The sequence below is a fragment of the Fusarium poae genome, chromosome 3, assembly GCF_019609905.1.
Source record: "Fusarium poae strain DAOMC 252244 chromosome 3, whole genome shotgun sequence".
Classification (NCBI taxonomy): domain Eukaryota; kingdom Fungi; phylum Ascomycota; class Sordariomycetes; order Hypocreales; family Nectriaceae; genus Fusarium; species Fusarium poae.
Window position 1 is genome coordinate 5,979,576 of NC_058401.1, and position 13,855 is coordinate 5,993,430.

The following is a 13,855-nucleotide window of genomic DNA, read 5'->3' on the forward strand; positions in this document are numbered from 1 at the left end:
GCTTTCTACCAATCACAGAGCTCTGCTTTGATACAACCTGGAAGTAGTTCCTGACCTCCAATTTGGCATAGGTTGTTGCTACAACTACTAAGGTACCTACCTAGGTAGGCATCAGGGTATTAGAACAATTGGCCGCTGGAAGCATAAAGGACGAGATGAGTAGTTCAATTTATTACACGTCAGACTTCTTAGGTTGTTTGTTTTTGTATCCTAAAGCTTGGAGGCCCTTTTTTGATACCCTCTAGCTAGTAGGTAGGTAATTGATTATGAGGATACAGGTATCCAGCCACTAGGTTTTGTCTATTGTAGATCTTGTTTCATTTTTTTCTAGAATAGATACGTTACGAAGAGGTTTGTTTTCTCTTGTTCACCTTTTTACGTCCCTTCTTCTGCCTATCCTTTCTGTGACCCAGCCGTAGATTGGGTCGACTGCAGTGCCAATGTTCTGCGGTCGTTCTACTGAAACACCCGTGGCCTCGTACACAAGCTCTATGTATTTTGCCTCCCATGTAGTTTACCATCAATGCATTTATAGACGACAATTCCATGACATCTTCGATTTATTTACCATCATCGCTGCACATTCTTTGCTAATCGGCATACCATTGGTTTGTGTCGTATCTGTCACAGGCAGTTCGATAGAGACCAAGGTAGTACCCAGTCCTGCCTGGTTCGGGTTCTTTAGGCAAAATAACTTTTCCAGAGCACTCCTTCAAGGTCCTCCAGCTGTTCGGGTGTAAAATACTAATAAACTGTTAGTAAAACCTCTACAAGGGTGACTGTTTTACAACGAGGTGGCATGAACAAACCTTTTGGTCAACAGTCCAACTATCCTGTCTCGTCTTCTTGAACTCGCTGAGAATCGTTTTGGTCGCCTTGCCCACAACTCCGGGATCAGCAGCTGCCTTGCGAGCTAGCATTGCTAGCACCTCCGGCATCCATTCGGGCGGAGGAGTGGCATAAGGGAAGGCCTCGATTAAAGCACCAAGCCCAAGTACTGCTGCATGACGTCGTGTGATTTGCTTGTGGATGTCAACCGGAGTATCTGTCCCAGCAAGATGACGGTTTCGTTTTGGCATTGGGTTACGCTCCAATTCGTCCTCGAAACGAGCCTTGAGGTGTGCAATTGTTGGGTCACGAATACGGCGAGGTGAGCAGCGAATCATGCCAGCCAGTGTCGTTGACGCGCATGAACGCACCTCAAGTTGAGGATCTCCTAGCATATCAGACACAGCGGTAAAGAGTGCTTCCCTTTGAGCGCCCCGTGTTAGGAAGATGCGTCGGAAGTAAATGACTTGCATGTTGACTAACGCGCGTAGCCTTTGATGCCAACTACTCGACGTCTTGCCAATCCGAATGAGTGAATCGATAAATTCCGCGTCCTCGCCATCCCGGAAAGGGATATTTGGCAAATGGCGGTAAACATGATACGCAAGTCTCATGAGCTCAGGGTCCTCCTTGACGTCCATCATGTGCAGCAATTCTTCCATGAAAGGAGCAGGGAAAAAAGGCACAAGCTGAATACATTCATGAGACGAAAGCGTACAGTCTAGCCACATGAGCACGGTCTTGGAGCCCGAGGTATAAGAGCTGGGTGTCTGCTGGCCAGGTGTTCTTTCATGGCGCCATTTTTCTAGACGGCTAAAAACGTCCTTGATAGTTGCTGCAAACTCTTCTGTTGGCTGATAGGGCCTGATACCGGTTGTTGAAGCAGCCTTGTTCTGCTCCAATAGTTTGGTCACATTCTCAAATGACTCATGGTATCGAGTCTTGTAGATTACCGACAGCACTCGGCCAATGGCTTCGCGAACTGCCTTGTAGGGGTGGTCAATGTGAGCAAGAAAATCGTCGAGAATAGGCTGGTCATGTCGGAAGTGCCAGCCGCCATCTGCAACAATAAATTCAAGCAGCTGCACCTTTGACGACTCCTTGAAAGCTGCATTAGACGTCATATCAAGTCTGAATGCTCTTAGAGTATCAACAATTTCGTGAGATCGACGAGGATCTTTAGAATCGAGCACGAGATGAAGACATGTGAGCCAGTACTGTAGGTTATCAGGAGTCAAATCGTCGGCGAAGATCTTGAGCATGAACGGCGCAGCATACTCCCAGACGAGGTTACGGATTTCTGGGGGATCATCGCTTGAGCCTGCGAGCAAAGCGCCAATGATTTCTGATGTTGCTCTATGCTGATGCTTGTCGTTACCATCACCAAAAACTTCCTTGACTAGCTCCTTGACATCATTTAGGGTGATCGCTGTCTTCCCATAATGCATCAAGTCGAAGACATGCATCAAAAGATACACGTTACTCATGCGGAATCTATCTGTCGTCGTATCTCGTGGTTCCTGCTTCAGGTAGCTGAAACACTCAGACAGCCAGTCGCGATTCAGTATCTGCCCCATCTGGTCGCGCAACGCGCTCTCGACTTCGTCGTAGGCGTTGAAGGGAAGGGGCTTTGCGCGATAAGCTGTGAACTTTTTGCCCCACACAAGCCAGCCAGGGTGATCGGCATCAACCATATATGAAGCCCCCTCAGGTTGCTTAAACGCTTCAAGGAAGTTGTGGGTGAACTCAGCGTCGCCCTTTTCAACGGCAACCTGAACACGGTTTCTGTCACCTACTTCCTTCTCGAGAAGATAGTTGCGATAGTCGTGGCCATAGACAGCTCGCATATCTACTGCCGTAAAGATGGATGTGAATGCGCTCAGGTAGTACCCACGAAGACTGGGATGAGGGTCGTTTGTGCCTTGGGCAACAAGATCGATAAACTCAGGAGGTGCCACAGTATGGAATCGAAGGCACAAGTTGGTGGCAAAGACTGCACAGCGTGTGGCGATTTTCCAATGAGCACCCCTGGCACGCTGTGTCAACTCCAGCCCTAGACTGGCCTTAGATTTCTCGACCCTTGTTCGGCGTTGAAGGATGAACTGGTGCCGGCTTTCGATAGACGCTGACACATCAGCGGCGGGTTTGATTGTGTCTACCAGCTCATCGTTGACAATGATCATACGCTCGAAGGGCTTGCCAAAATCAATTAGCGTATACAGCGCCGACGAGCCCAGGTTCTGAATAGAAGGCTTGTCGATACCTGCAGTCTCGATGTACAAACGCATGGCCTCCGGAGCAAATCGCCAGTCCTTGACAAGAGTTCTCAAGAGAGATGTAAATAGCAGAGTATACATGCCTCCTTTGATTCTGTCATGGTCGTTCGCATCGAGTGCTTTCCTGAGACGTTCTAGAATAACAGGAATCACCAGCGGTTTACTGCCAATAAGCGATTTGAGCGATGAGTCCTGGGCACTCTGTGCAACTCGTCGTACGTCAGCATAGAGCGAAAGACTCGACTCTGCAAGATCAAGTAAAAGTCGTTTATCTAACTCGCTCTTCTGCCTTGAAGAAGCATTATGCTTGCGGCGCAAAAGCTGATATGCCTCAGCACGTTTGATGAGAAGGGGACGAGGATAAACTTTTCTGAGACCTTTGATCTTGAAAGCGGCAATGTCAGATTTGTACAGTCGAACATGCCTTTCCAGGGGATGGGCAGAACGCTCGATGCCAACATCGGTAATCCAGGTACGATATGCAGCATATAGGGCAGTGAAGGAGTTCACATCATCTTCTTGATTTTCGTTGAGGAAAGAGTGGGTTTTAGTCAAGAGATGACCGAGTTCTTCTCGTAGGTCATGAATTCGGCTATAGGCAGGGTCGCTGAACTTGAGCGCATATCCTGCCTTGTAGCGAAATTGTGGACGCAGTTCTTCATCTTCTGCAACCTCCGCAAGAGGGTCTTCGTCAATCATCATCTCATCATCATCCTCGCGAGCCACATCATGATCCTCCTCGGTATTGCCGGTCATGATACCCGCGGCACGCTCAGGGTCAAACATGGTGGCCATGCCAGAGGTAACAAGACGAATTTGCTGCATGAGGCGCGAGACCTCGTCCGACCACTCCTTGTTCTTTCCCGTCCTGCTCACAGGTGGGTTATCGCTCATTAGTAGCTCCAGTTGGTCTTTGGCGGATTTGGTCTGCGATGCAAATAGTTCAACAGCAAAGTCGATCTCAGCCGGTGAAGGCTGATGCCATCGGATGCTGAGGTCAGCTGGCGCAGTCGTCTTGCCCCAATCATCGACGTCGAGTCCACGTTGAACGACCTCGGGTTCATACAAAGCGTGGTCAATGGGGTAGGTATGGGTCAAGTTTAGGAGGAGATGGTGTATATAATTGGAGATCAGGATGGTAGGCAAGCCGCGGCATTTCTCTTGCATGTACTCAGCAATGCCGAGAAGCTTGTCCTTATATTTCAACACTTCACTGCCAACGTGTACAACAGACATGGCCAACATGCTGACATACCAAACCAATGCTCGATCTCTGGGGAGGTAATCTGTCCCACTGCTTCGATCGGATGCAGCGTTGTTGTAGTCAATTTCGTTGCGGATGTTGACAACTAGCATGGGGATGAAGACTTTGAGAGTCTTTTCAGGGTTGACCTTGCAGAGCGCATTCAAGATCCACGCCATCGCATCTCGTGCTTGGTGAACCACATGGCTTGACACAAAGGTGGCCACCTTGTCAAGGGCCATGTCGAATAGCTCAGGCGACAACGAGGCGAAGATTGGCGACAACGCAGCCGGCAAAGCATTGATAACATTGTCCTCAGGAGTCCCTCCTCGAACTTGGTTGGCATCGGGTAAGTTCTCCAACAGAGTGAACACTTTCCCTAGCAAAGTCAAGATGAACTCGCCAAATCCAGTAGTCGAGGACCTCAGGATATTGGCCTCATCTTCGTCACTAAGCTCGTTCTTGTAGTCAAACTTTACATTCTGACCCTCACGTTCCATGCGATCCATCTGACCCTGAACCCACTCCATAGCTAATGCGGTGTCATGTATATGGCTACCTTCCCTGACCAAGGGTACCATAGGAATGCTGTAAGCAACACTTTGGATGAAGTTGAGAGTGTATTGGGTTTTGTTTAGATCGTTTGCATCGATACCTGGGAGGGCAAGTGCCAGAAGAGCAGTGATATGACATCTGTATCCCTTGTTTTTAGACATGAAATTGGCAATCATCTGTAATCCGTTCAAGCTTGACGTGGTTCTGTGCACCTCCACTAGCCCCTGAAGACTGGGGTAGAAGCGCTGTAGTGCCCCTGGTAGCACCAGGTCAGGCTCGAGATAGGCAAGACCTTGTAAAGCGCTGTAGTAGTAATACGAGACGCGAGTGCTCTTGGAAAACAGCCCCATAAAAGTCACTTCTTTGAGCGACATTACAAAGCGCCTCTTCAACTCATCGTTGATCTTGCGATCTTCCGGGAGATCCAACTCACCACTTTGCTCACGATTCCAGCGTGAAACGAACGCTTCGGTAAGGTAAAGGGTCAATTGGCCAAGCATAGTAGTCCACGAACCCTGGTTCGAGGGATGGAAGAAGGTGTCAATAGACTCCATGAAACCCTCCAAGTGCGAAATAATCGAGTCATCATGTTTCAAGCAAGCTGGAGACAAGGAGCTCACAATCAAGCGGGAGATCATGTAGGCTACGGGGTATTTCTTCTTATCTTTCTCGACGTATATGCCAGCACCCGAAAGATAGTCTAGAGGAGTGTAAGGGGAATTGGCCTGGCCCACAGGAATTTGCGTGAGTCTGAGAATAGCCGTGAAAATGAGGTCGGACTGGTCCTTAGAAAAGATGCCGTGGCTACCAAATGGGACATAGGAGCAGGCTATGTGGTCTCTGGCAATACGGGACAGCAAGTCGATAAAAAAGATGTCAAAAGCCTTGGATCGGTTTATTATCGACCAAAGATGGAAAAGTGTAGGGAAAATATCAGCTGGCTGTGACTGAGGTTCGTTGATAGGAGCAGGATGACTTGGCAGCAGAGCATTCAGAACACCTGCAACGATAAATGCGTTCGGCAACTCGTTGACGCTGAAGAATGGCAGGAACTCTTCCAACATCGCTCGGCGCTCGGAGGGGTCGAAGTATGTGTGAGCATGGGTGCAAAGCTTGAGCAGTTGCTTCGCTGAGCGTTTGCGGTTGCTCTGATGGGCTGGAACCTCCGAGGGCAGAACCCAAGCCTTGATTTCGTTCCACAAAGGTCTCCATTCAAGAACAAGATCCTCACCTGGCTTGAGGTAATGGTTTTTCCTGCAAAATGTGAATTTATGTCCGAGTTTCTGGGAGCTGGACCTACCTTGTCAGGGACAAGACCATGCGTAAGAAGCGATCAGAGGCAGTCGCATCTAGGCCTGGAGCCAGTGCGAGAGAGTAGTAGAGCTTGGCCAGCTTTGCCCTCTGCTCCCTGGTCATCTCAAACTTGAGAGTAAGCCATCCCTGGAGCTCTTTAGTCCAATGAAGAGCGCCCGGGGAAAAGTCTTCAGCTCGAACAGCAATGTATAGCTGCTTGAGGATTCCCTGTAGAGCGGCATCACGCTGAGCCTCCTCCTCCACCTCGAATGGAAGTTGCGAAAAGTAGGCGAAGGTTCGGGGCCGATAACGTTTCTTATCATCTTCGTCGGTGCCAGTCTTGGGGTAAGGAATGCCGGGAGACGTGGCTCGTGAAATGGGCTCGTATGTTTGGAAGTTTGCCAGCAAGCTGGAACTAGCTGTTGGGGGCATGGAAGCATGACCCGAAGGGCGAGGTCCGATGTTCTCGTCCATAATGGACAGATGATGTATGTGCGGGCGCAGCTGTCAGTAGTCCAATGACACGTTTACCGGAGATGGATTGGCGGAGTGCAGGTATATCTTCAGGGTCCGTTGCCCGGCTTGTATTGTCAAATCGAGGTTTCAACAGAGCTCAGCTTTGCTCTGGGCGTGAGATAGCTAGAAGCTCAACGTTTATTGATTGTTCAATCGCAGGGCGGGGCGAAGAGTTGCGGACGCGCATTGAGCTTATTGCTTATTCTGGGTTAAAAGTGCGCAGTCAACAATGCGGAGAATTTGCGGCGACCTGGCCATAAACTAAGTAAATATTTGCAAATGCAAAAGGCGAAAAGTCGAAGAGGGGAGGAGTTGGAAAGATTATGAAGCGGGCTGGCCTGTTCCGCACATGTAATGATGGACGCGGGATAGATGATGCCAGCAGCAGCAGCCTGGCGGGTACACCTAAGATACCCCTTCCCTCCTTCTTCACAGGTGCTATGGAACCTAAGGGTAGGTCAGGGTCCAGTTTTCTTTTCCGGGGCAATTGCGTACCTGCTGGTGGTAGCGGCTCGTTAGGCAGTGCCTACCTAGGTACCTACCTACCTAGGTACCTACCTACCTAGGTACCTACCTACCTAGGTAGGTATACAGGTAGGTACTAGGTATACCTGAGCATTCTCATAAAGTTACATGAATTTCAGACTCTTTTTTTTTTCCTATTAAAAAAATGCTGTGATTCTTTCGGTGTAATACCTACCAGGCTAAGTTCTCGGCACCCTACTCGAGACGTTTTCCTCTCAAATGTGACTACTATAGCACTGTAAAGACACTATGAGCATTGATTGTTGGCCATTCAGAGGTACAGCTGACCAGACAGTTGAAACAACACTGGGATTAGTATGAGCAGTTATTTGTTTTGCAATATAACTCTCGTCAAGGTAATCTATGGGCGTCTGTCTTTTGGCTTTACGGATACTGAAACGAGAATTCAAAGATTGAGCTTGTTCCTTCTTAGTATCGGCTACTTGCATTGGTGGCTTGTCGGTTCCACTTTGTTGGTTTACCTCTACTACAAAGGTTTACGTAGGTCGAAAATGAATGGATGAATAAATGAATGAGTCAACACTATCACAGATAGTATAATGGTAATACCTCATTGTTCGGAGTATTGACTGACGTACCTAGATTACAGCCTAGCATTGAAAAAGACGCCATCCAGCTATCGTGAGATATAGTTGTACTCGGATATAATGAAGTTGGGATACCTTAGTCAAGGCAGCAGGGCAGCGCTGCCATCTACGTCAACGCGTAATGACTAAAGATTCTATTAATAAAGAGCATGCTGACACTTTACATATCTTATATTACTACCGCTAGTGAAACGCTTTGCCGAGTCCCTCCATTTCCTCAGAGTCGAACACACAGCCTGCTTTTCCTACCAAAATAACCCAAGTGAGTCCGCTACTCATGTTTCTGACATCGACATACTTTTAGCTGCGTACACGTCTCTGCCTAGTACCTTACTTAGGTATTACTGGCAAATATCAGTAACATGATCAGATTCCTGTCCTAAAGTAACCTTCCGCAGTAAACATTCCTGCCAGTCTCCCAATCCGGTAACCCAAGCTAACCCAAGTCTCCACTCAGTAGCCGGATCGTGTGTAAAAACTTCCATTCCCGAGCATGAATATTGGCTCCACTTCGCCGTGCTTCACGGCCCAGATCCCCGATGGGAATATCGGGTTTTAATAGTTGGTAAACGGAATCTCTTGACGACTTGGACTTCGGGTCTCCATAAATCTAGCTAAGAAAATGTAAACAATGTAATCGATCAACTAGACTGTTCTTTCAGGAACACACTACATCTACTGAATCTATAGTACAAAGAAGTCATGGGTATATAATAATACACTAGCTGGGGTGAAATGTATCTTCAACCTGGGCATGAGAATTACTTCTCCGCCGGAAGATTTTATCCGCAAAGTTGCGCATGCTGATGCTCACACGTCTTGTTGGTGGCCTGTCTGGCTTAATATCGAGCGACTCCAGCGGTGGCCTGCCATCCTCGCTAGCACGAGGTACCACGAACCTCTTGACGAATCCAACATTATTAGACACTGATCTTCGACGAGAGGGTGTGTCCGATGAGGAACTGTCCAACGAGCTACTAGCTGGACTCGTGTTGACGCGTGGTAATTGGTGCGAAGGGTTAAAAAGAGGAAGACTTGGCCGAACGGGGAATGTTTGAGCTCTCTGCTGGCTGCCATTGCTAAGAGTGCGTTTTTGTAATGTGCTTGGTCCCCTGCAGATTCCCGTTGGTGACCATTCACTTTGTCGAAGATTGACCCAGGATGCCGTCGCGACCATCAGTAGCTTGATGTCGTCCGGTACAACTTTTGTTAACCGCGATTGGATTTCAGGTGGGTTGGATACGATCCAATCACTGGCCAGCTTGCAATCTATTGGCGTGTTTCGCGTAGGAGGGTAACGGCCGCTTGAGGTTGACATGGTATTATAGGTATCGAAGACGTCCAGCGTATTCGACATGAGGGAGCCCATGATAGGGTGCCTTCGCGTATCGGGGTGTATCATACTGAATGTCCATTTGACTTCTGCTGGTAACGGGCTAGAAGGTGGTGTTGGTTCGCCGTTACTCCTGGGCATGGGGGATGCTGGTGTGGATGTCTTCTTTACCCATCGCGCGGTACTGATCCGCCCTCGCTCGTCAACCCCGATAAATTCGTATGAGCCATTGGACATTAAGCTCGACTCCCATGTTGATCCATCCTCCATCACAATCTCAGCCGACTCCTCGCCCATTTGCGGAAGAGGGCTAATCACAGCAACCACGTCTCTTCGATCGAGGGAATCCTCAGCGTCTAGCGATCCGGGAGACGTTGGCGTGCCGTAGTCCTCACTACGAACAATGAGAAGATCGCTGACACCAAGTACTGGTTTGGTACGAAACAGATGCGGGCAACGCTTAGCCATTCGAGGTAAAATCTGAGAACCAGTGATTATGCTAGATGGTACTACGTCAAAGGCAGGAATAGGGCGCTTCTCGCCAAGTTCCTGTAATTGGAGAAGCAGTCGTGGACGTTGAACCAGTCGACGCTGCCTGGCCCCTGGTCTTGGAGCTGGGTGTGCGAGAAGAAACTGTGTCGATTTTCTGTAAGTACGCTTTCTCCTCCTCCTCCGCGGTGTTGTTGAGGAATCGCTTAAGTCGCTCATATCTGAGCAGGCAGCCGAACCTTCATCTTCGCTCTGAACTTCTGAGGGCGGTAACTCATCGTCAGTTTCAGGGTCGCGGAAGCGAACAGATAGGTCTCGCCGGGGCATGTACTCGGACACTGGTCTTGGACGAGAAGTGCGACGTATCGGTGTCACAGTAGTTATTGATGGGATCTTCTCATGATATGACACGGGTCGAGGTTGTGGTGAGGGTGATGATGATGATGATATGACTGCAGACATGGGCCTTGCAGTCCTGTCACCATCCGATTGGCGTCGAAGCGCCGAGCGAAGGAAAGGCAACGGTCCTTGGTGTGCTTGTGTTGATGGACGATTCGTCGAATATTCGTGACCGTGTAAGCTGGCACCGGCATGCAGGAACATTGTAGCCAAGCCCTGTCTGGATCGAGGTTATGCGACAGCTCGATCGGTAAGATGGTTGAATATTGGATAGGAAGCCAAGTCCGATATTGAAAAAGGCTGAACAAAAGATCAACAGCGAAAATGACAAATACGAATTTAAGGCTGTGAGGCTGGTCGAAGATGCGATATGTATTTAGATGGTTGTCGAACCCGAGTACGCAGTCAAAGCTCAGTGCGTGATCAAGCAGTAAAGTGACCGATCTGGCGGGATGTCAAGCCGGGGAACTGTGGTCCGATGAGACCAGGATGAGCGAGATGGGATGGGATGATTTAAGAATAGCCGACCCGTCGCGGAAGCCAGCACTTGGACAACACACGAATCGATAACGTGAGGATATTGAAAGAGACCAGAGGTTGATTTAGTTTCGCTAAGAGAGTTGTGGGCTAGTCCAGCGAGTACCGCATGTGTATATAAGGCGATGTGGAGAGATTGTCGTGGATGGAACGCGCAACTTGGTGAATGAATTGATTGAATGCTAGTCGCGTAAGTTCTGAGCGGGTGTCAAGTCAGCTTAATAAAGCGGTCACTATAAAAAACGGACAAGACAGAACAATGTTGAGCAATGTAAAATACGTGAGGCGTTAGGTGATAGTTTATGGGCTTATGCATTAGGGTAAAGCAAGGTAAATATTGATCAGACGGTCAAGGTCAAGAAGACAAGGGTTGTTCTGAAGCGGTGGAAGATGCTCGGGGATATATCAGTTATAGAAATGATGGATGAGCAGATAATAGCTCCAGGGGTAAGAAATAAGTCTACGCTGTAATAGCTCGTCCGGCTGTTCCATGACTGTCATGACATGACATTCATGGATTGCTCTGGAAAACACAGCAGAGAGGCCAAGGACAGGACAGGGCGGTCAAGGTCTTCCAGGCACAGCTCAACGATGCAGCAAAACTCTATCCGCTAATCATTATGACCAGGGGTTTCAAGAACGGACATCGGGAGCGACACGCGAGGAACAGGGGATATGAGAAGCGAACCTAGACACTTACGTCTTAGTATGCATATAAGAAGGATCCAAGTAAAAATGTTGAGTGTGGTCGGTGCAAGACGAAAATTATTTGCGAGGCTGGGAATATGGATAATTCAGGCAAAGAAAGAAAAACAGGAAAGGAGGTAGGTAAGAGAGAAAGGGGAGAAAGGGGAGAAAGGGAGGAGATGGTGGTGGTGGTGGTGGTGGTAAGATGATTGAGATGAGATGAGGCCGCCCTGGGATAGATCGGCAACAGAGGCTGGGATACTAATTTTACAGTATTGCATCGTGCTGTATGTACAGTCCAGTAAAAGTACAGTAGCACCATAAACTGCTACTAGTTGTCATTGTCTACTTTGTTGTCTCGAGATGTCTCTCGGTTTTGCTTTTTGTCGACCTACCTACCTTGAGTTTTCGTCACTACTAATCTGGTACCTGTCCTCTGCATTATTCCCTTGTTTGGTATTAAGATTTTTTTTGTCTCTGTCACAATAGCAGCCTTATGAACTCAAGTCGAAATTTGGCTGGGAACAACTACTGAAAAGCAAACTGTTAATGACACTAGCTGTTGAGACCAACCTCGTCAAATATGGCTCAGGGCTCCATCTAATCAAAGCACAGCATGAAATGGATTCAGACGATTTTTTCTTGGGGCTTCTCCCGTGTCTTCCAGTTTGTCTCTCGATATAGATTGGTACAGTGGGGGAGAGCGGATCACATCACTCACTCTTTAACCTTGACCCATGCTCACAGACGGAGTCTTGGTCAAGCGAGAATTGGATGCACAGTAAAAGCCTGTTATCGCCCGCTCAGTTCAGCCCAGCTTACCTTGCTGTGCGACATCAACAAAAACCAAGCTCTTGAAAGGTCACACGCAAGTCTTGTCCATTAGGCGATTGCCAGGACTGTTGCAAGCCACGGCCCCTCCCGTACAGTGCCATATTGGCCTACCTACCTATGCTGAAGCTGAAATAGGTCAACACGAACACGAGAAAGGCTAGGAGCCAATCAAGTTTGATGAGACTTACCATACCTGTTGTAGTAGGGCTAAAACACGTTGCAGTATTAACGGTTTAGCATAACTGGTATCCGCAAGACAACAGCTTCATTCGCTTATGTCTCTCCTAAGGTCGGCCGGGCAGTCTGCTGGTCCGCGGGGTTACAACCCGTTCCTAGTGGCCAAAAAGATCGACAGTCTTCATGCTGGCAATTCCTGTATCGATTAGCGGAGAGCCATCGGTCATCAGGATATTTGTCTGAGAAATCGGTGCAATGCCAGTTCAATACAGTTAGTTATCTCAAGAAAAGGTTACATTTTTTATTTAAAACAACATATTCTAACTCTCGTAACCTATAGGAAACTTACCAGCGAATCGAATTCACTGTTAAGAACCCATGTAAATATGTGTGGGCTGCAATAGTCGAGATCAGACAAAATCTTTTACCTGCAGGACTTGACCAGGATAAGATCGTGCATATCTGCATCCATATCGCCAGCTCAGAAGCGCAGACCGCTTGTCGGGTACTGAAATGGGCCAATCGTCAACTGATAACTGCGAGAAACCTTTTCTATGACCTGCTTTGTCAATCATCGGCGATTCGGTAAACCAAATCACGTTGCCTATATGCCCGTCAGCTCAGTGTCATAGTTTGCTATCTAGACCAGTGGGATGTATGTACAGGTAACCATCAGCAGTAAGACCTTACGATACAAGTGCTGAAGTAATTTCAACACAAGCGCGCGGCTGCACATCTCATCTGACAAATGCCGAGCCAAGTCTCGATCATTGGCAATTATTACTTGTCCGATTTATATACATATCAACTGGGTCTTTCGGATGTTTCGGTTTTTTCTGATGATCGTAGCGATGGATACTGGATGCTTATTAGCTCCGCGCTTTGTCATTACGGGAGGCCCGGAGAATTTCTTTGATCAGGTTGAATATTTCTTGTTGCAGCCCATACATCGTCCTCAGTACCTGTCGTTTGCCCAAATGGTCACGTTCCTTTCTCAGACTGTAACCCAATTTTATTGCCGCCTATAAGAGTTTAATAAACAATACTATCAAGGTACCTGGCCACGGTTCAGTTCGTGCTGTTATTATAAGTCAAGATGATGAGATCTTGTTGTATAATTGATGTGTTAGTACCTGAGGTTCCAGATATTCAGTTCGAAATTATAGTGTCTTTTGAATATTGAGGCTCATTGGCATCTACTGATTGATGCCTGTAACTGCCGTTTCAACTTGCATGGGTCCTCAAAATCCGGGGTAATCCTTAGTCATCGAACACCACATCTGTAAAATATCCCCTACTATCGCAAGTCAATCGCAAACCAAAAACACTAAGCACCAAAAATGCGACAATCATAGCGCAAGTGTTTCGACACATTCACGATAGAAAACGGCCTGCCGTTATGACACGCCATCCTTTCGTTCCCGCGCGTAACACGCAGCACAGGATCGCCGTGTTGGCGCTCTACCGATCGCTTTTAAGAACAACATCCAGCATTCCTTTACCCGCAAACCTTTACCACAAAGGACGCAGACATCCCGTTACAAAAATTCTAAGG

General features: G+C 48.0%; 2 protein-coding genes across 2 annotated transcripts; both read right to left on the reverse strand.

The window, feature by feature from the left end:
• Positions 1-681: 681 nt before the first annotated feature.
• Positions 682-6,669, reverse strand: FPOAC1_009416 (uncharacterized protein; the record flags this gene model as incomplete). Its single annotated transcript, XM_044853842.1, has 3 exons — positions 682-744; positions 810-6,156; positions 6,203-6,669. The coding sequence occupies 3 exons, from the start codon at positions 6,667-6,669 to the stop codon at positions 682-684; spliced, it is 5,877 nt and encodes a 1,958-aa protein (XP_044706512.1).
• Positions 6,670-8,565: 1,896 nt separating this feature from the next.
• On the reverse strand, positions 8,566-10,269 carry FPOAC1_009417 (uncharacterized protein; the record flags this gene model as incomplete). The annotated part of the gene is made up of 1 exon (XM_044853843.1): positions 8,566-10,269. One exon carries the CDS (start codon positions 10,267-10,269, stop codon positions 8,566-8,568), a length of 1,704 nt encoding a protein of 567 aa, XP_044706513.1.
• Positions 10,270-13,855: the final 3,586 nt, after the last annotated feature.